This window comes from Misgurnus anguillicaudatus, chromosome 18 (genome assembly GCF_027580225.2).
Source record: "Misgurnus anguillicaudatus chromosome 18, ASM2758022v2, whole genome shotgun sequence".
NCBI lineage: Eukaryota > Metazoa > Chordata > Actinopteri > Cypriniformes > Cobitidae > Misgurnus > Misgurnus anguillicaudatus.
In genome coordinates, this window is record NC_073354.2 from 38632819 (window position 1) to 38655164 (window position 22346).

General features: G+C 36.7%; 1 protein-coding gene across 3 annotated transcripts; it reads right to left on the reverse strand.

Annotated features, from left to right (window-relative positions):
- Positions 1–247: 247 nt before the first annotated feature.
- ncoa7b (nuclear receptor coactivator 7b) lies at positions 248–20409 on the reverse strand. Of its 3 annotated transcripts, none has more exons than XM_055185749.2 (16): positions 20023–20409; positions 19118–19217; positions 13233–13399; positions 10573–10643; positions 9505–9612; positions 9246–9335; positions 9013–9141; positions 8186–8370; positions 7183–7841; positions 5130–5301; positions 4903–5050; positions 4494–4616; positions 2680–2832; positions 1951–2046; positions 1781–1854; positions 248–1691 (listed from the first exon to the last, which is right to left on the reverse strand). In XM_055185749.2, the coding sequence occupies exons 2-16, from the start codon at positions 19162–19164 to the stop codon at positions 1556–1558; spliced, it is 2358 nt and encodes a 785-aa protein (XP_055041724.2). In that variant the 5' UTR covers positions 19165–19217; positions 20023–20409; the 3' UTR covers positions 248–1555. The 3 variants fall into 3 exon arrangements, with proteins under 3 accessions (XP_055041724.2, XP_055041722.2, XP_055041723.2); XM_055185747.2 differs by having other exon boundaries at positions 7183–7874; XM_055185748.2 differs by having other exon boundaries at positions 7183–7874; positions 9013–9138; positions 20023–20408.
- Positions 20410–22346: the final 1937 nt, after the last annotated feature.

The window sequence follows — 22346 nt, forward strand, 5'->3', positions numbered from 1 at the left end:
CAATAAAAGTCTGTGGCAAGACATTTCAGGGTACAGCTTGTATATTAATGCTTATAATAATTTTTGCAACAATTTATTATTGTCTGAATTCCAGATGATTTCTTTATTTGTATGCTTTGTATTTTCCTCATTGTTTTATGTTTTAAAACTGTGATTCAGTATATCATCTCAGGGCTACTGCTTGTTATTGTGTTTTATATTAAAGAATGAAGCCGTTTCATGGCCGTTCAGTAACTTGTAATGAAACTTGTGTCTCTTTCATTAGTTGCATTTATTTGGTTTACTTTGAAACACAGAAAATACACAAAATACATACATTGGCTACCACAGCACAGTGTTCGAGTTTGAAATCAAAGACAAAATACTTAAGAGTGAAAACATTTGTAAGCAACGTTTTCCTACAAGGACACAAAAATTGCTTTTGAAATGCCCACAATGCTGTCTTGTAGTGATATTAATGGACACTTTTTAAAATCTCCAACAACTTTTCCTTAAAAAACCCTTAAAATAAAGTATAACTAAAATAAAGCTTGCATCGTGTATGTGCTCACATCAATCCTCAAACATGAAGTGTCATTTTTTGCAAAAGTGTTGTGTGTGTGTGTTTGTGTAGTGAAATCAGTCGTGCTATTAACACAGATAATACTGGCATCTCTTCATTTCAAGTGCTTCCCTTTCAAATGAACTCTCGATTAGAAATGGTCCCCAAAATATCACAAAACAGTAAAACTATCGCCGAGTACGCATTTCACATTCAATACAAATTTATAAAAAAATCATTTTTAAATACACAAAAATAAAAAACTGAATATAAAACTATGTCACGTGTGAACAAAGCAAATAAAATGCTTTGGTCGAAACAAAAATTTATTCCAGGAATACATCATTACTCGCAAACTAACGTGAAAAATACAGCCCACACAGTTTACAGACGAACTTCTGCACTATTGCAATTGACACAATGAATTTGGTCTACAAACAGCAGAAATAATTGTCGTCATCGTATTAAATTCTCCAGCTGAATGAATATCTCCCCGGTATCATTTACATCCTTCACCTTCTCGCCATTTAAACAAACATGACAATACGGCAGCTAAATGCATTAAATCTCCACGTTGTAAACCATTAAGCACTTTCTATTCATACGACTGGCCCACAGTCGGCCCCTAAATAGTGGTTATCAGGTTTTTGTTGTCTTAAAAGATACAAGTTTTCAGGCATAACACACTGCTCCTCATTTCAGTCAACATATACGTGTGTTTATATACTGGTTACATTTTTTAGGAATATATTGCATGCTGGGAAAGCTGTAGGTGACATTCAAGATTCAGGTTACCACAGATATCCGTCTTGGCATTCATGTCTAAAGCTCAGACCAGGCTGAACCGAGTAAAACCACGTCAAGTATGAGCGAATACTTCGTACGGTGCGGTAAAAAGCGACACCCGAGATCGAATAGATGGGGTGGGTCTTTTCGTACGTCATGCCGTGCTGGCCGTAGCGCGTCACAGTGCACATGGTAAAGCGTGTCTATGCGTGTTTCTGGTGTAGCAGCTCATTCAAACGCCCAAACCTCGAGGTTCTGGACGATGAAGTCTTGTTTGGAGGACAGCAGTAGGTTATGAAAGGTGGAGCATCTGGACGTCGTGCCGTGATAGAGGTCAGCGTCCAGCCACAGACCCAAACGACCACTGAAAAGTAAAGGGTCGAGTGTTAGGCCAACAAGAGTGAAGGACAGACACATATATACAGCTTATGAAGAGGATGTCAGCATGCTCACCCTCCACCTCCGATCTGAAGGGAATCTAAGTTTCCTTTCACAAAATATGAGTTCTCTCCAGACCAGCGGAAAACCTATGACACAGAGATTGGTTAAGTTAAATGCTGTCTCGAAAAAACATCGCATGCAAGTTTTGGAGAGTATGCGCAACCAAAGCAATATATTCAAACCTTAATCTCAGGGCAGAAGGTGTAGAGGAACGTCTCTCCTGTCCCGTAATAATGTTCACTCACTCGGAAAGGATGAGTGGAAAACGCTCCAAAAATCTGCACGAGAAAACAACCCTCATGAGACGACAAGAACACCACGCACTCCGAACACCACGCACTCCGAACACCACGCACTCCGAACACCACGCACTCCGAACACCACGCACTCCGAACACCACGCACTCCGAACACCACGCACTCCGAACACCACGCACTCCGAACACCACGCACTCCGAACACCACGCACTCCGAACACCACGCACTCCGAACACCACGCACTCCGAACACCACGCACTCCGAACACCACGCACTCCGAACACCACGCACTCCGAACACCACGCACTCCGAACACCACGCACTCCGAACACCACGCACTCCGAACACCACGCACTCCGAACACCACGCACTCCGAACACCACGCACTCCGAACACCACGCACTCCGAACACCACGCACTCCGAACACCACGCACTCCGAACACCACGCACTCCGAACACCACGCACTCCGAACACCACGCACTCCGAACACCACGCACTCCGAACACCACGCACTCCGAACACCACGCACTCCGAACACCACGCACTCCGAACACCACGCACTGGTGAGACACTGACTACTATGCTAAGGCGAACACCACGCACTCCGAACACCACGCACTCCTGAGGTGTGTGTGTGCACACGTGTGTGTACCTGATTGTCCATATCTCTGATGACCAGCAGTACAGGACTGTCTATCTCCAACAGGTTCCTATACATGGTCTTTAAACTGGTTCCATGTACCTCGGTACTGTAGGCCAGACGCCATGGATAACCCTGAACACGGGCGGGCAAACGCGTGGCCAACTGAGGAAGTCACACAAAAGACAGATGTTTGATAATCTTGCATCAGACTTCAGCTAAAAGGTCCAGTGTGTAAATTTTAACACCATCTAGTGGTGAGGTTGCGATTTGCAACCAACGGCTCAGTCCACTGCTCACCCATAGCTTTTGAAACGCATAGAGAAGCTACGATAACCGCCATCGGAAAAATGTCATTGTCGGAGAAAACAAAACAGTTTGTCCGGTAAGGGCTTCTGTAGAAACATGGCAGCACAAAATGGCAACTTCCACATAAGAGGACCCTCGATGTATGATAAAGGCTTTATACATAAAAACGCTTTATAGATAAAAATGTCTCATTCTAAGAAACATAACGGTTCATTATAAAAAGGTCTTTATACATCCCTGAAAATATAGCTTTGTATATTATTTTGCATTTCTGTCAAGAGATCCTTTTAAAAATCACACACTGCACCTTTTAAGTATTTTAAAGTTGAAAAAATAAACTTAACTATTTTGTCAATCAATTAATCGGGCGATTATTTTTCAATTAATCGACTAATCGGATAAAAACATAAATATTTACTTCATTAGAATTTTCATTTATTAAAGCTAAATAAGGCAATAAATTAGTGTATTCATTCACAAGTAGAAGTGTTCTTTTAAAAGTGCAAAAGCCACACACTACTACAGAGTTTTACTAATATAATCTTTTTGCTTTTGATTTTTTAAGCCTTAAAAAAAGTTTGTGCAGCTTTTAAAAAACATATTTAAATGTCAAAAAAAGTCTATAGAGATGTGCTGGTGTAAAAATTTAGCCACAAACAATAAACTCATTTTTGAACTTGAGAGTATTTTTTGTTATTAACAGAATAAAGTAGTCATATGATATGAAAGTGATATATCCTACATTGTTGCGTGGATTTCCCCTTTACTATATAAAACAGATGCTTAGTTTCTTTCATTACTATTTTTATGAAAACCCAACAACAATTTAATTAATACAAACTCACTTATACTAAAGGACGAAATAAAACCTTTATTAACCAGCATTCTGTTGTGCTTTTGCTTCCATCATTTCCCTTCAGGGTTGCCAAATCCACTTACCAAAAGCAGCCCAATGGCCAACAAAAGCATCCCAATGACTATTCACAGCCCAAATATCAACAACTAATGAATCAAATCCTTTCATCTCTGTAGGTTGATGTTTTTCTGCAGATAAGATTAAAAGAAGCTCAATTCAGAACGCAGGTTGCGTAGTGAGAAAAAGCGCCTGATAAACGTGCAGTTAGCGCTGTATGAAGAAACAGCACTTGACTTTAATAATAAGTTGACAAAAAAGTCAATCGATTTTATGGATTAGTTGTTGCAGCTCTACTATGTTGTTATAGTTTCTGAACAATGTAAGTTGAAATGTCCGTTCACGGTGTAGATTTGCATATGTAAGTATATTTAGGGTGTTTACTAAAGGTTTGCTTGCCAGCTTAAACCAAACCAGCATGTGTTTGTAAGATCTTCAGACGTTGATTTCTGGTTTACAGATGAGACACTGACTACTATGCTAAGGATTTTTTTTACTCATTTTAACCATTTCGTATACACACTATGAGTCACCAATTTCGTTTACCATCTTTAAATATGAACTGCAGCTGAAATTGCTAATGAAGCTTGTGAGTGTGTGAGACCTTCTCAATGTGGGTGTCCTCCAGAAGCACACTGGGATCCATCAGCACCGGAAGAAGATCTAAAGGTTCCTCATCCTCAAAAATAAAACTCTGCCGTCGCTTGGCCTCATTAATTGTGATGATCTAAAGAAAAAAACATAGCGGTGGATGGTTTGGTCACCTACATTTACATTTATGCATTTGGGAGACGTTTTTATCCAAAGTGACTTTTAGTGCATTACAACATATACATTGTCCATGTGTGCAGGCACAAAGCGTTTCTTTCCAAGGTAACATCGCCATCTATTGGCCGAGCACCCGTAACAAAGTTTGTAGTCATTTTCGTAAACACAAATAAACGTGGATCGTTTTAACAAACTTTTTCAGTTTTTACTACATCACCATCTCATAAAAGTATCCTCAGACTCACCTCCCAGCTGCGAGGAACAGGATCACTAAAGAAGTTATCAATCATATTAAGCTCGTCTTTCTCCACCACCACAAAGCCCTGCTCCTGAGCCTCTTTACCGTATGCGTCTGGAGACCACTGAATGAAGAACGAATATAATTGGTCCACTCTGATGATCAAAAACAGAAAGGTTTTGGTTATGAATGAACACTCATATCAAACACACACACTTCATAACCCATTCGTACCTTTCTTGTGGCACAGCAAACCAGTATTCAGGCTGTCGTCCCCTGCCAACAAAATTATGGGTGGGGCTGGAAGTCAGACCAATAGTAAAGGACTTCCTCATTGGCTTTCCCACTTTAAAGCACAGGAACATGGGCGGAGTTTTGCTCTTTTCTTCATGGCATAGCAGCATGTCTGTATGTCAGGTAGAGATCAGTCAAAACATTGCAAAAATTCAAACTTTATAGGAGGCCAGTTATTAAACTTATTAAAGACTTGGCTGAAGGGACCGATAATGTCTTATTTACGCTTTCTTAAGTTTTCTGTTGTACAGTGTATAATAATTATGAATATATAAATACACACATGCAAGTATACATTTTAAGAAATATTTACATGTTGTATATATACACATTTTTATGTTTTTAAATAAAAAATGTATATTATACATACATATATTTTTTCTCAAATATATACATGCATGTGTATGTATTTATATACACATTATTATACACAGTGCACAAACATATATGATGTAAAAAAAAACTTGTATTCTGCAAACGATTAATTGCGATTAATCGTCATGCAGCACTACAACATTGTGCTACCTTTCATTATCCACCAATTGAACATGCGGATTTGCGGATATGGCAATCCAAGAATGCATTGCGAGCTCTATCTACACCCAGAGATGTTGCATCCCAATTCAGGTTTGGCGTCCTTCGAAGGCCGTATTTAAAGGCCAATGATGTCACGACCAAGGCTGTCCCAATTTGAAGGCTCCTTCACATGCAGCCTCCAAATGCGGCCTTCATTTCCTCTGAAACCAAAGATCCATGGATGGATCATTCACGGCCTCAGCTATCCCAAGATTCAGTGCGCGCATGTGACGTCTGGGTATTTTAAAATAAACACTGGTAACTGTAGTTAAATAAACAGTGACAAGGACATTAAATTAGCTACATATTAGGGCTGGGCATAGATTATCTCATACAAAATAAAAGGTTATTTTTGCATAATATACGAGTTTGTGCTGTGTATAATTATGTATATTTAAACACACACACATACATTTAAGATTTTTTTATATCTCTTTATGTATATATAATATAGAATTATGAAAATATAAATAAATACATAGACACATAAAAATGTTTCTTAAATACATACGAGTTTGTGCTGTGTGTAATTATTATGTATATGTAATGCAAATATTTTTTTTATTTTGTATGAGATGAATCTAGAATCTAGATTAATCTATGCCCAGCCCTACTACACATACACTTTTAAGTATTATAAATAATGTTTTCATGGTGTAAATTAAAGGGACAGTTTTTTGAAAATAGGCTCATTTTCCATCTTCTCTAAAGTTAAACATTTGATTTAATTTTCCGTCGGTCTTACTACAGAAGAGTCAAGATTTAAATAGGAAAAATATTGAAACTCTTTGGTTATTTTTTAGTGCGATGCTAATGGTCTAATCAGATTCAATGGATTGTGCTAAGCTATGCTAATAGTGCTAGCGCCAGATCCGTAGATCGGCCGAATGGGGTCCAAAACTGCAAAAATCAAACGCCCAACTCCATGGGAGCTGGAAAAGTAGCATATTTCAAAAAAAAAAAAAAAACGTATCATTACATTAAGTTACATTATTGCTGCAATAGTGTGCATGATGTGTTTTACTTTTGTATATTTGTGGTTGTTAAATTGTATATGCTGTTGGGTGGTTTAATCTGCATCAAGGCCTATTCTCTTAAATAAAAAAAAATATCTGGCTCCATATTTACTTATAAAAAAATCTGAAACATTTCTGCTGTGGTGTCCTGTTGACAGGCATGGAGGGCGTGAACAGCAAGTGACGCAACTATCTCCGTAAGCTAGACCGTCTTCGTGGACTTCAGAGACTGCTGCTTTCAAAGAATGAGCCTCACCTTTAAAGTCTGCGTCCTTTGAAGGATCCAAACCCTAAATTGGGATGCACCCTATATACTGTTAATACAGCACATTAGGTGCACACTTACAAAAAGTCTGTGGCCATGATTGACAAGGCTGTCCTGTCAATCAGATCAAACTTACCTTCGATTGGTCCCTGCATTCTTTTTAACAGCCATGATTTCATCTCAGCCTGATTGGCCTGCCTGCGTTGCTCCGCTTCAGAAATCTCATCATCCGAATTTGGTCCCTTATTTTCCTTTTGTCTAACTTCAGCGTCGTCTACAGGTTGGCTACAGGTCACAGAGTCATCCGTGACATCACCGCAGCTCACCTTCTTGTTTTGGTCCTGTGTGGTCGCCTCTTTGGTCGTGACACCGTTTACTAACGTTTCATCTCTTTTTGTGGTCACATCATTCAGTTGTGTTGGGGGTTCACGTACACTGTCTGGAAGAGACTGAAGCAGCACTCCGCTATCCTCTGTGGAACGATTAAGTCCTTCATCTTCAACATTACAGCACCTCAAGCTTTCGTCTTTTTGGTCCGATCTGTTAGTCGTCTCTTTCGGTTCACAGTCGTCGTGAAATGACGCCCCCTCCTGGCTGGGGCAGGTAGTAATAGAGTCACTCTGTAGCAGTTCTAGTTCAGTAAAACCTTCATCTGATGGCGATTTGTCCAAGATCTCCGAGACCGCCGTTTCTATATCATCCAATATGATCGGTCGGTTGGGCGCGCCGAGCGCCTCGTAACGGCTAAACGGGTTGAGGTCTTGTTCGGAGGGAAGCTCCTCCCACTCTCCCGGCCTGTATAATGGACAGAGATCCCGGGGTTCATCACTACCACGGACATCAGGGGTCATCATCAATGGGAAGATGGTGAAATTAAAGAGAGGAAAACAAAACACCCAAAAATGAACCAAACACACCAACTGAACAAAACGGAAAATGACAAACAAATGTGTAAAAAAACAAATCTATTTCGGTGTAAAAACTTTGTGGAAAAATTTAAAAGGAAAACTATGAGTAAGAGAAATAATAAAACGAAATGTATTTTTGAACTCAACAGGAAAGGGCAACACCACACACAGACATGTGTGAATGAATGCAGACACTGGCAGAAAGAAAGCAGATCAGGGTTTTTTTCTTACGACGGCAGCGCGTCCTTCAGCTTCATACGGGACACATCATCATACAGCGCCACAGACAGAACCTCCTCCATTGGACAGATGAGACCGTACTCCTCACATCCGTTCTCAATCACCAGAGGATCAGACTTGTGTGGGTCAAACATGATGTTATTGGGCGTTACAATCATCACTCCTCCGACGACACCCTATAGCACACACAACCAATCAGACATCAGGAAACACACCTTAAAGGGACAGCTCACCCAAAAACGAAAATTCTGTCATCATTTTCTCACTCTGATGTTATTACAAATCACTAAACATTTTTTTGTTCTGATGAACACGAAGGACGATATTTTGAGGAATCATTTCAGAGGCATAACTTCCACTAGGGACAGGGGGGCATGTGCCCCCCACTTTTCAAAATCCCATTCATGCCCCCCACTTTCAAAGTAATTTTCATGATATTTTAACTGCACGTCGTCACGAAGGAGCTGGACTAAGATTCTGTATAAACTTAACTTACTTATTTTCTGATTTATCGTTACCATAATCCCTAAATGTATGTAAATGCAAGAAATTGGATTCAAATCGAAAACATTTTCCTGAAGTCGTTTTTAGTGTCACCTACCTGACCCTTATAATAAAACACTCATTTAATTTCCTAAAGCAACAATCTGCAACTTTGTGGCTAAAAAAACGCAAATGTTATAAGAATAATTATTCAAGTAACTTGCCAATTCGTGTTTCAAACAGAGGTGGCGATAGAGAGGCAGAAGTTACAGAGTTTAGCTTTAAGTTTTTTTTATGTTTTTCCCAACAAAACACAGTCAGCTGTTAATCCTCACCATGCCGTCAGTGAAATACTTGCAGCTCATCTTGATGAATTTGACGGTAGCCAGACTCTCATCCTCAGACAGCGGTGACGTCTCTCTACGTACCGGCAGTCCACACCTGCAGCTCGACTCGCCGTCCTGCTAACACACGAGACAGAGATATAAATGTTGTTTTATGAACTGTGGTCTGACACATTTGGGATTACAAAGGCTTAAGTGCATGATGCATTTTTGTCCCATCTTACCTTCTCTGAAGAGTCTGTATTGATCTGTTTAGAAGAACCATTGACCTGAGAGCCACGTTCTGCTTGGTCCACATCAGGAACAAACAGTTTCTGTGTTGTAATGAGAAACTGAGACTGAGCAATGTACACATACAGTATACACACACACACACACAATATTGCAGTACTGGTAAAAGTATAACAGGTGTAATCCAGTGTAGTATGGCTGAGCAACATGAGCGCATACTGAATGTGACGCATCTGTTTCATGAATACTCACCTGTCCAGGTACAAGACTGTGCGAGTACAGCCGGTTTAAATGCACCAGTTTATTAGGGGTAATGTTGAATTTTAGAGCAATGCTGTTCAGAGTGTCCTTTGGTCCAACCTGTGACAACAAATTCAGTTTGACTCAACAGTTATAATTGAATAAATAAACAAGAGTAGTAGTAGTAACATTTATTTAAAAGGGAGTGGGCAACACAAAACTTTATACTGGCACTAAATGTGCATCTTAATGAGAGAGTATGGTATGTGACGGTAAATCACAGTTATATCAAGTATGTGACAGTAACTTACAGTAATATACAGTATGTGCCAATAATTTACAGTATGTGACAGTAAAATATAGTAATATACAGTATGTGATTTACTTATAGTATGTGACAGTACTGTACAGTAATATAAATATACTAAAGTAATTTACACTGTGACAGTAACTTACAGTAACTTACAGTGTGTGATAGTAAGGTGCAGTAATTTAAATATGCAACAGTAATTTACACTATGGCAGTAACTTACAGAGCGTGATAGTAAGGTGCAGTAATATAAATATGCAACAGTAATTGACACCGTGACAGTAACTTACAGTGTGTGACAGTAAGGTGCAGTAATATAAATATGCAACAGTAATTGACACCGTGACAGTAACTTACAGATAGTAAGGTGCAGTAATATAAATATGCAACAGTAATTGACATCGTGACAGTAACTTAAGTGTGTGATAGTAAGGTGCAGTAATATAAATATGCTACAGTAATTGACACTGTGACAGTAACTTACAGTGTGTGATAGTAAGGTGCAGTAATATAAATATGCTACAGTAATTGACACTGTGACAGTAACTTACAGTGTGTGATAGTAAGGTGCAGTAATATAAATGCGCTACAGTAATTGACACTGTGACAGTAACTCACAGTGTGTGATACTAAGGTGCAGTAATATAAATATGCTACAGTAATTTACACTATGAAACAGTAATATACAGTGACAGTAACTTACAGTATGTGATGGTAGGGTACAGTAATATAAATGTTACAGTAACTTACAGTATGTGACAGTAACTTACGGTATACTCCACAGTTCCTGGAGGTTTATTCTTTTCTTTCTTGTTCTGGTTGCATGATTTACTGTTGACATCTGAAATTATTTACAACATTTTAATCTCAACAAACGCACAGTTAATAGTGTCACATGTACAGACACAGTACATCCATATATTCATTGAAAATTCTCCATCTGTGTGCAACTGATGCATAAACTAACATATCTTATCTTGACAAAACATTTTACAGTTGAGACAAATAATCTGACAAATGAAACATAAACCACAAAAAAATCAAGTTGCACAGAGATGACAGTGTTAATGTGTCATCATTAATGTTACTGACTTCAATTAAACAGAGACATAATCTCATTCAATTAATGCCTGAAGAATTCAGATTGTTTGATATTAAACAGTCAAACAATCTCATAATACAGTATTTCACTCAAGCCCAGACCAAACATCAGACATTAAACTGAGCTTTTAACATTACATAATGTAACGATGTGTGTGTTTGTTCGTAATGAGAGACAGCAGCTTATACACAAACAACAATAGCAGCGTCATTCAATACCTGTCCTGTGGAAACATGAGAACAGCGTCATCAAACCTTAACCAGCAATTCAATGACTGCATTATAGACATATGCTGATGTACGGCGGCTCTGGATGATTTTTCAATGAATCAAATCAAAGAAACTCAAAAGATGAGATTGTCATCTGCTGCTCTTTAGATGTGACTCAGGTCCTCGCTTCAAATCAATTCAATCACATATTTTATCAATCACCAAGTCAAATAACAAAGTAACAGCTTTATTCACAAGCACCAGAGTTGAAGGATTATTCACGTAAAAAAGAAACTATAATGGAGTTATGTGCAAAGGTGTATTCAATAATAGTACAGATGATGATACTGATATTAAAAAATATTTACTCAGAGATTCATACAATCAATAAATGTGCACACAAATGAGAGCAGACACATGCAGCGTGTCAGTAATACAACTTCCTGTACAAACAAAGTGTGACCTTTGACCTGGTCAGTGCAGTTTTCAATATGTTTGGGTCACGCCATGTGCATGACTGTGATTCTCTTCCTGTGATCTGGAGAGCTTTAGTCAGATAAATAACAGGCTGATATGCTGACATATTTCCTTTTCTTATAAATTCCTGTTTTAAAAACCATCTTCAGTGCACATTTCAAATGCTTTGTCCCAAGGTTATTTTCGTAAACGAAAACTGAAACTAAGACTAAAACTATCAGCTAAAAAACATTTTCGTTAACTGAAATAAAATTAAAAATTCATAATAAATGAAAAACTAAAACTAAACGAAATGAGCAAAAGTTATTGAAAAACTAACTGAAATAAAATAATAATTATCAAAAATAAGTATTCGTTTTCGTAATTAATAAGCTCTCATCCCGTGGCGGAAAATCTGAACAGGCTTTATAATAGACCCCTTAATCGCCTACGTCACTGTGACGTCACAGCTCTAGCTGGAGGCAAAACATGAAGAACTCATAGCAGGCACGCTAAAAGTTTGAGGTTTTAACTTTAAAATGTCGTCGTCTTGTGTTTTTGGCTGCCAAAATAGAAGTAACAGCACTTTTCATTCAAAACTAAAGTTTTACCGGATCCCGGCAGACATTCCTTCACAGAAATAAAGAAGACCATTGTGGTTGAATGGACGGAGACGATCGCAAATAATGCTCGTGTTTGCAGTGCACACTTCATATCAGGTAAATATATATGTTTTATATATGATAAGTCAACCGTCAGTGCACTAGCTAACTTAAATGTTAAACAAAGATACAGCGATAGATGTGTGTGCCATCCTTTGAATGATCTCTTAAAAATAATCCCCATTGCTAATCATATAGTTAGTTAGCTCAGCGATTGGTTACATTAGACAGTAAGCCTTGACAAAATTCCCCAAACCAGCCGAAAATACTTCATATGTAGGAAATATCCAAAACCTGGTTAAAAGGTTTCCAATGAGAACAAGATACAAGAACTAACTGTTACAGAGTTAATTTACAAAAATAGCTGTCACGCAGAGTCAGTAACTTTACATATTCGGACAGTTCTGAACCTTCTTCTACATCTATGTTTAATAAATCCCTTCTAAAATGTCCTAGCTTACGCTTGTCAGCATTGCGTCCGCGCCTCTTTTTGCCTCTAACTAATCCCCGCCCACCCGGAGACGTTGCAATGTTTACAAACTTTTATGGAGTCTTTATTTGTAGATGGCGCTTTATGCATGTGAGGTTAGCTGAGGCTGACAGCAACCTCGGTTAACTGATAAATATGTCAGACAGTCTAGCTGCTGTTAGCTGCTAAACTATAATTACTAAAACTATAACTGAAACTAAATAAAATAAAAACTAAATAGAAATGTGTTTGCAAAATAAAAACTAAACTAAAACTAACAAAACCATTCATGAAACTAACTAAAACTAAACTTAAATTTAAAGCAAAATTGAAAACGATACTAAAATAAAAACTAATTTAAAAAAGCAAAACTATAATAACCTTGCTTTGTCCACAGTCCTCTAAAACCACTTTTTTAACAGGCCATTATTCAGAACCAAATCAAATTCTGATGGATAAAAATAAAATTAAACCTCACTCTAAACTATTTCGCATCTCTTTACAGCAGTTTAAATGCACTATGAATGTTTACCTTCACTTTGGCATCTCTCGGGTTTGCCGGGTTCTTCTGGATTCTTCTCTTTAGATTGTCCAATAAGAGCAGGTTCACAGATGACTGGCGTCTTTGAATCTGATTGGTTCTGCTCGGCTTCCGCTTTCTCTAATTGGCTCTGTTTCATCAGCCGTTTCTTCTTCAGTCTGCGGGCCAGGAAGACGAATAATAAAAATAATAAAAATCACCAACAACTCCTTTATAAAATTAATCATGGTTTTACTAAAGTTAACAAAAAAAACATGGTTGGCGTTGGGGCTGCCAAACGATTAGTCGCGAATAATTGTTTGCAGAATAAAAGTTTTTGTTGACATAATGTGTGTGGGTGTACTGTGTATAATAATTATGTATAAATAAATACATGCACATGGATGTATAATTCAAAGAAAAAAATATATTTATTTAATATTTTATATATATATATATATATATAATAAAAATGTATATACACATGCAAATATTTCTTAAATATATACATGCATGTGTGTGTTTGTATTTAAACAATTATTATCCTCTTAAACCCCGAGGACCGAGTCCCGGGTACAAAATTTCGTATTTTGACTCAAATAAAATATTCTTTTAATCTTTAATGGTCCATCATGGACCCCAGTAACACATATGAGATACTGTTTGAAAGCTTAGACTCTCTACTTTCTTCAGATATGCATCACTTTGAGAAATCTTTTACTGTAAGAAAGTTAGTTACACTTAATTTACACTATCACCCCTCCCCATAATTTTGTATATTATTTAATATTCACATATTTCATATTTTTCAAGTATGACAAACATGGGCAAGTCTTATATCAAATGAAAGCTCTCATTCTCAGGAATAAGGCTACAGCGTTATTTTTGTTCTATTATTAACACATATCCAACAATAGTTGAATGAATAATGATGTAAAAAATCGTCTTTTGTAAACATATGGGAAAATTGAGTGTGGACTGCCTCAGATAGCACATATAGCCACAAATGATACACCATCTTTTCTCTTAGGTCCTACTCTAAAAATGAGTCCATTCACAGCATTTTCTTTGGTTGTGTGCATGAATAATCCCTTGTTATTTATTATATGTCCAAAACAAAAAATTAATATTTATATGAAAAATGTATTTTCGGACACTTCAGTAAAATGAAAATAACTTTTGAATGCGACATGCTAAAGAGTTCATTCTTTTTTTGGGTGTTTACTGTCTGCTGCTGCTAACAACCAGAACTGTCTGCAGTCTGCTAGAGCACACAGAACCAGAGTTATACACTATCAGAGGCAGTATTTACAACATATAAAAAGACAATTTGGTGTTTCATCATATGAAAAACAACATAAATAACACTATTTGTCACAAACAGCAGCTTTTTATGTAACTTCAAAGGGTTTTCTTTAAAATGATATAAAGCAATTGCATTTATTCCACTGTATGTGGTTATGGGAGCACTTCAAACGTTTTTAGGCAGAAATTGTATACAAAAAGGGTATTATTCCTCCCATCAGTTGGAGTAAAATAACTTTTGCATAGATTATGATAGAGACAAAAATCTTTTTTCCTCTGTAAGCTGGCAATTGCTGGAATCAAACAAAACTGTCTGCAGGGAGCTGAGGCACTCAGGGCCAGAGTTATACACTTTTAAATAAAATCTTTAGAAAAACAACATCAAAAAGCGCCTATTTATTTTTGTGTTTATTAGAGGACTGACATCACATACAACCATGTTTAGCACTTTCAACAGTGTTTTATGTAATTTCAAAGGGTTTCCTGTAAAATGATACCAAACATTTGTATGTAAACCTCTGCATGTGGGTATGGGAAGCTTTTGAAATTGGGTAGGCCAAATCCAGGCGAAAATCCCCAAAATAGCTTCAGGGTGGAAGAAGTTATACACAGTACACCCACATATATTATGTAAACAAAAACTTTTATTCTGCAAACTTTTTATTCTGTAAAATTAGTCGCGACTAATTGTTAGGCAGCCCTAGTTACCGTAGTAAAACCAGGGTAACCACAAAATAACAACCATGGTTTTCAGAAACCATAGTAAAACTATGGTTTTGCTAATAGTAATCAATACACAAAAAACATGGTTACTACCCCTTTAGCACAAAAAAAACCATGGTTCATTTTTGTAAGGGCTGTTATGTTAGACCAGCAAGGAAAAAAAAGTGATATTACTGCACTCCAGTCAGTGCTAAATGTATGAAAGAAGAGAAACTAGCATGGGGAGAGCCAAGATGAAGTCAACCTGTGTTTGCACATTAGGCTTCACATAATGGTGTGCTAAGGACGTCGGCAATATGGCAAATAGACGGTAAGCTGTTTTAAACAACTTTGGTGAAGAAATGTGGATGTTAACTTCAGGTGTGCTCGACTTTTAAGCAGCATGTGTGTGGAAACGTCCGTAAACAGTTCGGGGGTAAACACGTCACCTGTATAAAAAAACTTTCTGATTGGCCAGATCTGTCAGCACGGTCTGACGTCGTCCGTTCTAAATGCCGGTGATCCTATATTTTTCGTTCACACATAGCGCTTAGGTTGTAAGATTACCATGTAATTTACCGGTATCTTACTGGTAAATTGGGAGCACTGATTTACCGGAAAGGTTCTGTTCACACATTATCTGTTAACTGCAATTTACCAGTAAAGACTGTATGTGTGAAAGGGACTATTGTCTAGTTCCCTCCATCACTGCAGGTCTTCACAAATCATACATAACAAGCTGTTGTTTCTTCTTTGTTTGTGGGTTTACTGGCCAAGTTGCTGCTTCTTTGGCTGTTGCACTGCTACTGGGTGTAAACGAGTGGCTATTGCCTACTAGCGGTCTGCATGTGTAATTGCATGTAAACGCAGATGACAATGCAGAAGTATATACGCCATAGGACCTACGTAAAACTATAATGAGCCCTTAAGAGAGAAAAGGCGAGAAAGAGGAAGTGAAAGAGTAGGAGAGAGAGTGAGAGAAGAAACTAAGAAAGACACTGTAGAAATCGGATGTTAATCAATAAAACAGAGGACATGGAAAGCTTCGGGAAACACTCTGCTGCAAAACACACACACATACACACACACACACACTAAGAGAGATAAAGATGTTTCCATAGCTCGGGACTTTTACATCTGGTCATTCTGCACAAATGACAGGAAACAAAATGCATCACTGGGGATACACCAAATATTCAGCAAACGAAACTATTTGGCCAAAAAAAGTATATAAAAGCATCTTTCTTTGAAACATTTTAAAATGCTTTCTCATCGACGACATGTTTGCTGCTTGTATAAGCGTGTACGTCTCTTAATCTATGCTGGTTGATCACATCATCAAAAACGTCATTGTTTGGTAAAAATTTCATGTATTCTGCCTGAAACTTACGGATAATAGGGCTGCAAGATTTGGGGAATTTTTCCCATTGTGGTTATTGATGCGGTTGCGGTTGCGATTATAATAAATGGTATCATGAGTCAACTTGATGGGTTTTAAGGAAAATCCACACACAGTTTAGTGATAAGCGTGTTACGCACTCATAAGAGCTTATTATAAACAAAAATGCATGCGTGTGGTTTCTCAAGAGAGAAATAATGCCTAAGCAAACTTTAGACACTGCGGACAAAAAAACCTACAAAGTGCAGGACTTTAAACACGTCACGTGTCTTTACAGGATCTTTACGGCATCTGTGTGAACGCACGCAGAGAATCCAGAAAATCATTCGCCGTGGTAATGAACCAAAAAACAAACGATCCCGGACAAATACCGGATGCATTTTCCATAATGTATGTGTGAAAAGGGCTTAAGGTACATTAGTACATACAAGGGCTCAACATAAAGGACTGCCTGGTGGCCCGGGGCAAGCGGGAGAGGCATTTGGGCCAGTAAAAAGTTTTGCCACTTGCCCGATTGGGCCATTGCTTCACCCTCAGTCACTAAAATATATTTTCATCAATGTATATTATTTAACATTTCGTAAGCAGACATTTACTTGGGTAAAACACAAAGGAAGAAACAAACAATGCAATATTTTGCACAATTTGCTGTCAGTTTACAGGTAAAGCAGAAAAGTTGGGAGCCTTTTTTCATTGGAACATGTCTGTTGTATATGTACACAATTATATTTGACTTTTGAATTATTATTTCTTAAATATGTGACACTGACATTTTTATTGGGGCCAGTGAAAATTTTGGCAGGGCAAGTGAAAATCTGAACCACTGGCCTGGACTGGGCCAGTATAAAAATCTTTTGTGTTGAGCCATACATATGTACGGCCTTAGTGACAGCTTTTTTAATGTAATAATAATAATATTATTAGTTTTATTGTTTCCCATCCATTGCTTTTAAGTCAAGTGTTACATAAAGTCAAGATGAATTTAGGTTTTATTTTGTGATAATGACCATCACACAGCGCATTATCATATTTATATGCATACCTGCAAAAAATACTAATATATTTATAGAAAGTATACTAATTTCAGATTAAACAATTTATTTGGCTTAGACAAAGACGACACAAAGCTAGACCACAAGCACAGCTATTAATAAATCTGGATGAGCAGTCCGTTTGGTCATTATTTAGTAATATTTGATGACATTTCCAGTAAACTGTATCATGACATTTGCTGACTTTTGTCATCCCATCCCACTGAAGTTTCTACATAGAGTTTTTGTATCATGATGTCACTCCTTACAGAGATTGAATATAATGACATTTGACTTAAATATACTTCAGTATATAAGGGTGATTCTCACGAAACCATTGAAACAGCACGGCACTAATGATTTTAGCTTTAAAATGTGTAATATAGTAACATTAAAAAGCATCAGAATTAACACAATACTGTGTTCTACCTTGCACAATGTGTGATTTCAACATAAGAATTTATCATTGTAAATTTTATCTCATTGTCTGCTGAAATTCTCATTACCGCAATGTGTCCGGCTGTGTTTGAACATGCGTTATGTTGTAATTTAATCAAATTAACACAAAAATATTAAGAAAAAAAATTAATGGATGTTTTGCTAGACTACTTTAGATGACAGAAAAATATTTACTGAATATTCATGTATAATAATAATGAAGAAAAGTTAGGAAAGTGATGTGTCCATGCCTGATGTTCTCATCCTCCGCAACACTTTTTGAGAACAGTTTAAGCACACATACAGAATTTTAATAAAGTTTGATTTTGAGTGACCAAGCACATGGACCAGTTACTTCAAGATGGCTACCAGGTAAGATCATTTTTTTACAGTTAATTTGAAATATTGTCTTGTCAGAATGCCTACACGTCATTTTGATTATCATTACCGCAACAGATGCTTATTAAATGTTAATTTAATTAATAGAAGCATAATACTTTGATTTTAAATGCATGTGCAGAATCTCCAAATTATGTTATTTCAGGTTTGTCATGTCATTTTGAAAATATGTCAGTGTTGATGTTTTCTGACTGTTGCGGTAATGAGATCAGGACTAATTTTTTAAATTATGTTACAAAAAGTGTTAAATGATAAGTAAAAGTTTTTAAATTAATGTTCCCATTTACTCCAGACTTTGTTTTTCAATGTCTGGTGGGAAAAAAAGTAAATTTAAGCAATTTTTACATTTTCATGCTTGACATTTTTAAAACCAAGTTTTCGTGAGAATCACCCATAAATATTCACAGTTGTGTTGTGCACGGTCCCTAAACAACAGACTTACAGGCAGCACAATCTGTGTTAGTAAAGATATCTTAAAAAGAAAACACTTCCTTTTTCATGCCGACCACAACACAACCATTAGAGCTCCACCAGTTACAAAATCCATCCTCCCTTTCATCTCTCACGTCCTCTTAAGACCTTCTGGATGAATGAATAACAATTCAAAGTGAACAACTTCTCACCTGGCGAAGTATCCAGGCCTCTTGTCGCTCTTCTCCATCATGGACATGTGAAGTGAAGCAGATCTGGGTGATGTTCTCGCCCTCCTTCTGTCTTCCAACGCTGCATTTACAAAGACACAAAAAGCAGCGGTGAAGTAAACATCACAGCTTATGTACGTTTACTTTTATCTTCTGCCGTGGGTCGATGGGTCAAGCACAGGGTTGCTGCAATAACCCCACTGACATCAGCACGGGCCGAAAACTGTCGATTCATACAGGACTTGGCAAAGCTAATACTTGTTTTGCTTTGTCAAAGTCAATGGAAGATCATTAATCAATAATCTTCACTGTTAAAACACTCATTTATGTTCAGAACCAACAAACCCATTGTTTGATTAGAGATAAATCTGATTAGATTGAACCAGAGCCTCTGATTGCCAACTATAGATCATCTGCAATCTACTTTGATATGATAACTTGGTGCTTACATGATGCTTAATGACGTAATCTTTTCTCAAACCAATAGACAGGGAGGAAAACCCCACGTGCATCACGTATGGGTGCGAAAGCCTCGTTTACCAAGTAAGGTTAGTTTCACGCACAATGGTACATGCATGATCTTGCTTTATGTCATGTGTATAATCTAATGCATATACATTTAAATTAGTGCACACACAAGATAACAACAATGCAACTGATAGATACATACATACATACAACACTAGTTATATAAATCTGGATCATAACAACATGATGCATATCAATGCATCAACGACATTAAGTGCATGTTTGATATGCATTTTACACATGGTTTTAAAATAAACTACGCATTAATCTACATTATACAACAAATATTAAAGCAAAATGCATGCATGTTACATATACTGCAATACATGCGTGCACGTGTGTTGAGACAATAAACCCACCTAAACAAACAAACACTACATCACCACCATCATCCTCCCTGAAGATCGGTCAACACTTCACATCTTCAGTCGATCATGTAAACAGCATCAATCGTCGATAACGAGAATAAACGTCTTATTCATGAAACTCGAAATAAAATAGGAAGCTGCTCGTGTGCAGTTAATATAAACACACAAACAGCTCAGGCTAACTGGCTAAAGCTAAAGCCATTAAAATCCGTCCAGACTACAATCCAATGCGGATCGCGTTAGATTTTAATATATTTTTTCTGTGAAAACCGACGACTGTTTTCAGGACTTTGACCCGTTAAATCAAATCAATAGACTCCGAAATGCTGGACGTGCGCGTTTGGCTTCGCAAATAAAATGATTTACTTATTCATGCATGGAATTTAAATGTACAGCTTTTCATAGGTCGAAGTCCAGGCGGCCACGCCCATTTGTTCCACGTGATTGACAGGAGGAGGAGGAAACGCATTTGGCAACATGATGTTTCTAGATACATTTTTAGTGTTTTATTATAAAGTGACTTTTATATAAGACATATCTTTCACTGTATTTTCCAAATTTTTTATTTTTTGTAGGCTATTGTAAAATTTTAATTCAGTTTGTGTTTTATATAAATGTAGTTTTTCGTAGTATGCATGCACCGCCAGAGCCTTTTTTGTGATATTACATTCCCCAATGTTATATAATATAGGTTACATTTTTACAAAAAAAATTTACAAGGTTACAAAAACTTTTCTATTCATTCAACAAAAATCCAACCACTTGCAGTTTTACTTCTGGTAAGTGTTTGTGCAATTCTGTCAGTATTAGTTTATTTCATATATAAATATGTAATGTTTAGGGGCTTTTAAAAAATGTTCTGTCTGTTTTGTGTCGTATAACACTTTACAATAAGGTTCATTAGTTAACATTAATTAATGTATTAACTAACATGAACAAACCATGAGCAAAATATTTGTTACAGTATTTATTAATCTTATTAATGTTAGTTAATAGAAATAAAGCTTTTAATTGTTTGTCCATGTTAATTCACAGTGCATTAACTAATGTTAACAAGATTTTAACAAAGTATTAGTAATTGTTGAAATTAACCTTAACAAAGATTAATAAATGCTGTATAAGGGCAGTTCATTATTAGTTCATGTTAAATAATGTCGTTAACTAATGTTAACGAATGAACCTTATTGTAAAGATTTACCGGATTATAAAATGATTAAAATCAACCTTTCTTCTGAGGGTCTTACAGAGAGGGTTTAACTTTTTGACATAAAGCCACAAACAAAGCAGTGGTTCAGATGCAGGATGTACTTGTGGGGTCTACTAAATTTCCAAGCATTCATAAAACGCCTTAAAATAATTTTATAATTATTAAACAGTCCAAAATGTAAAATGTGCATCATATTCTCTAAACTGGAGAAAAATCAAAACTTTTATATTCACCAAGCTTTTAATCTGTCATATTTTCAGTGCAGCCAACAACTTTGGACTGTAAGACTGACACCAAATGGCTAATTCCAGAAGGAACCATTTTCTAAAAAACGTTGAATTCCTGTGAGAATTGACATCTGAAATCTTTCTCAAAGAGTTCACATCTACCTTCAAACAGAAGAGTCACACCTCATTTCTTTCTCGCCACCTCCTCTCCTCATTGTCTCAGCTCAGAGCACTTTAAAGGGATAGTTCACCCAAAATTATTTTCTCATCCTCATGTTGTTTTAAACCTGTATGAGTTTCTTTTTTTCTGATGAACACAAAAGAAGATATTTTGATAAATGATGGTAAGCACACAGCTGATTGTAACCATTGACTTCCATAGTAGGAATAAAAATATAATGGAATTCAATAGGTACCATCAACCGGTGCGCACCATAATTGATCAAAATATCTTCTTCATCATTTATCACAATACTTACAAAATATTTTTTCTTAAATGACAATTTTTATTTGGTCCACTAAATATTTTGATGAATGCAGGAGTTGATTCCTGAACTTTCACTTTTGTGTTATTTTTTTAACACATATTCACTGGCCATAAATGATGGCAAATAAAAACTCATCACTGTAAAAAAATTAGCTGTAATTATGCAGCTGGTTGCCAGTAACTTACTGTAGAAGATAAAGACTGAAAATGTTACATGCTTCTTTAACTTTGAACAAACTGTTGCCAGTAAATAACATAAATGTAAAATCTACAGTAAGTTACTGGCAGCTAGTTGCCAGTAATACCCAGTAATACTGTAATTTATACAGAAATGTTTTACAGAGTAAATATAATAAATTATAGCTGCTTTAAAATATCTTTCTGTTTTTAAGTG

Bases quoted from the DNA above. Each gene is read 5' to 3' on its own strand.
- ncoa7b (XM_055185747.2), bottom strand. From the start codon at position 19,164: ATGTCCATGATGGAGAAGAGCGACAAGAGGCCTGGATACTTCGCCAG. The intron at 7,875-8,185 runs GTAAGAAAAAAA...TGTCCGTGGTAG, and splicing joins CTGAAGGACGCGCTGCCGTC to TGATGAACCCCGGGATCTCT. The intron at 4,617-4,902 runs GTGAGTCTGAGG...TTTTTTCTTTAG, and splicing joins CTGTTCCTCGCAGCTGGGAG to ATCATCACAATTAATGAGGC.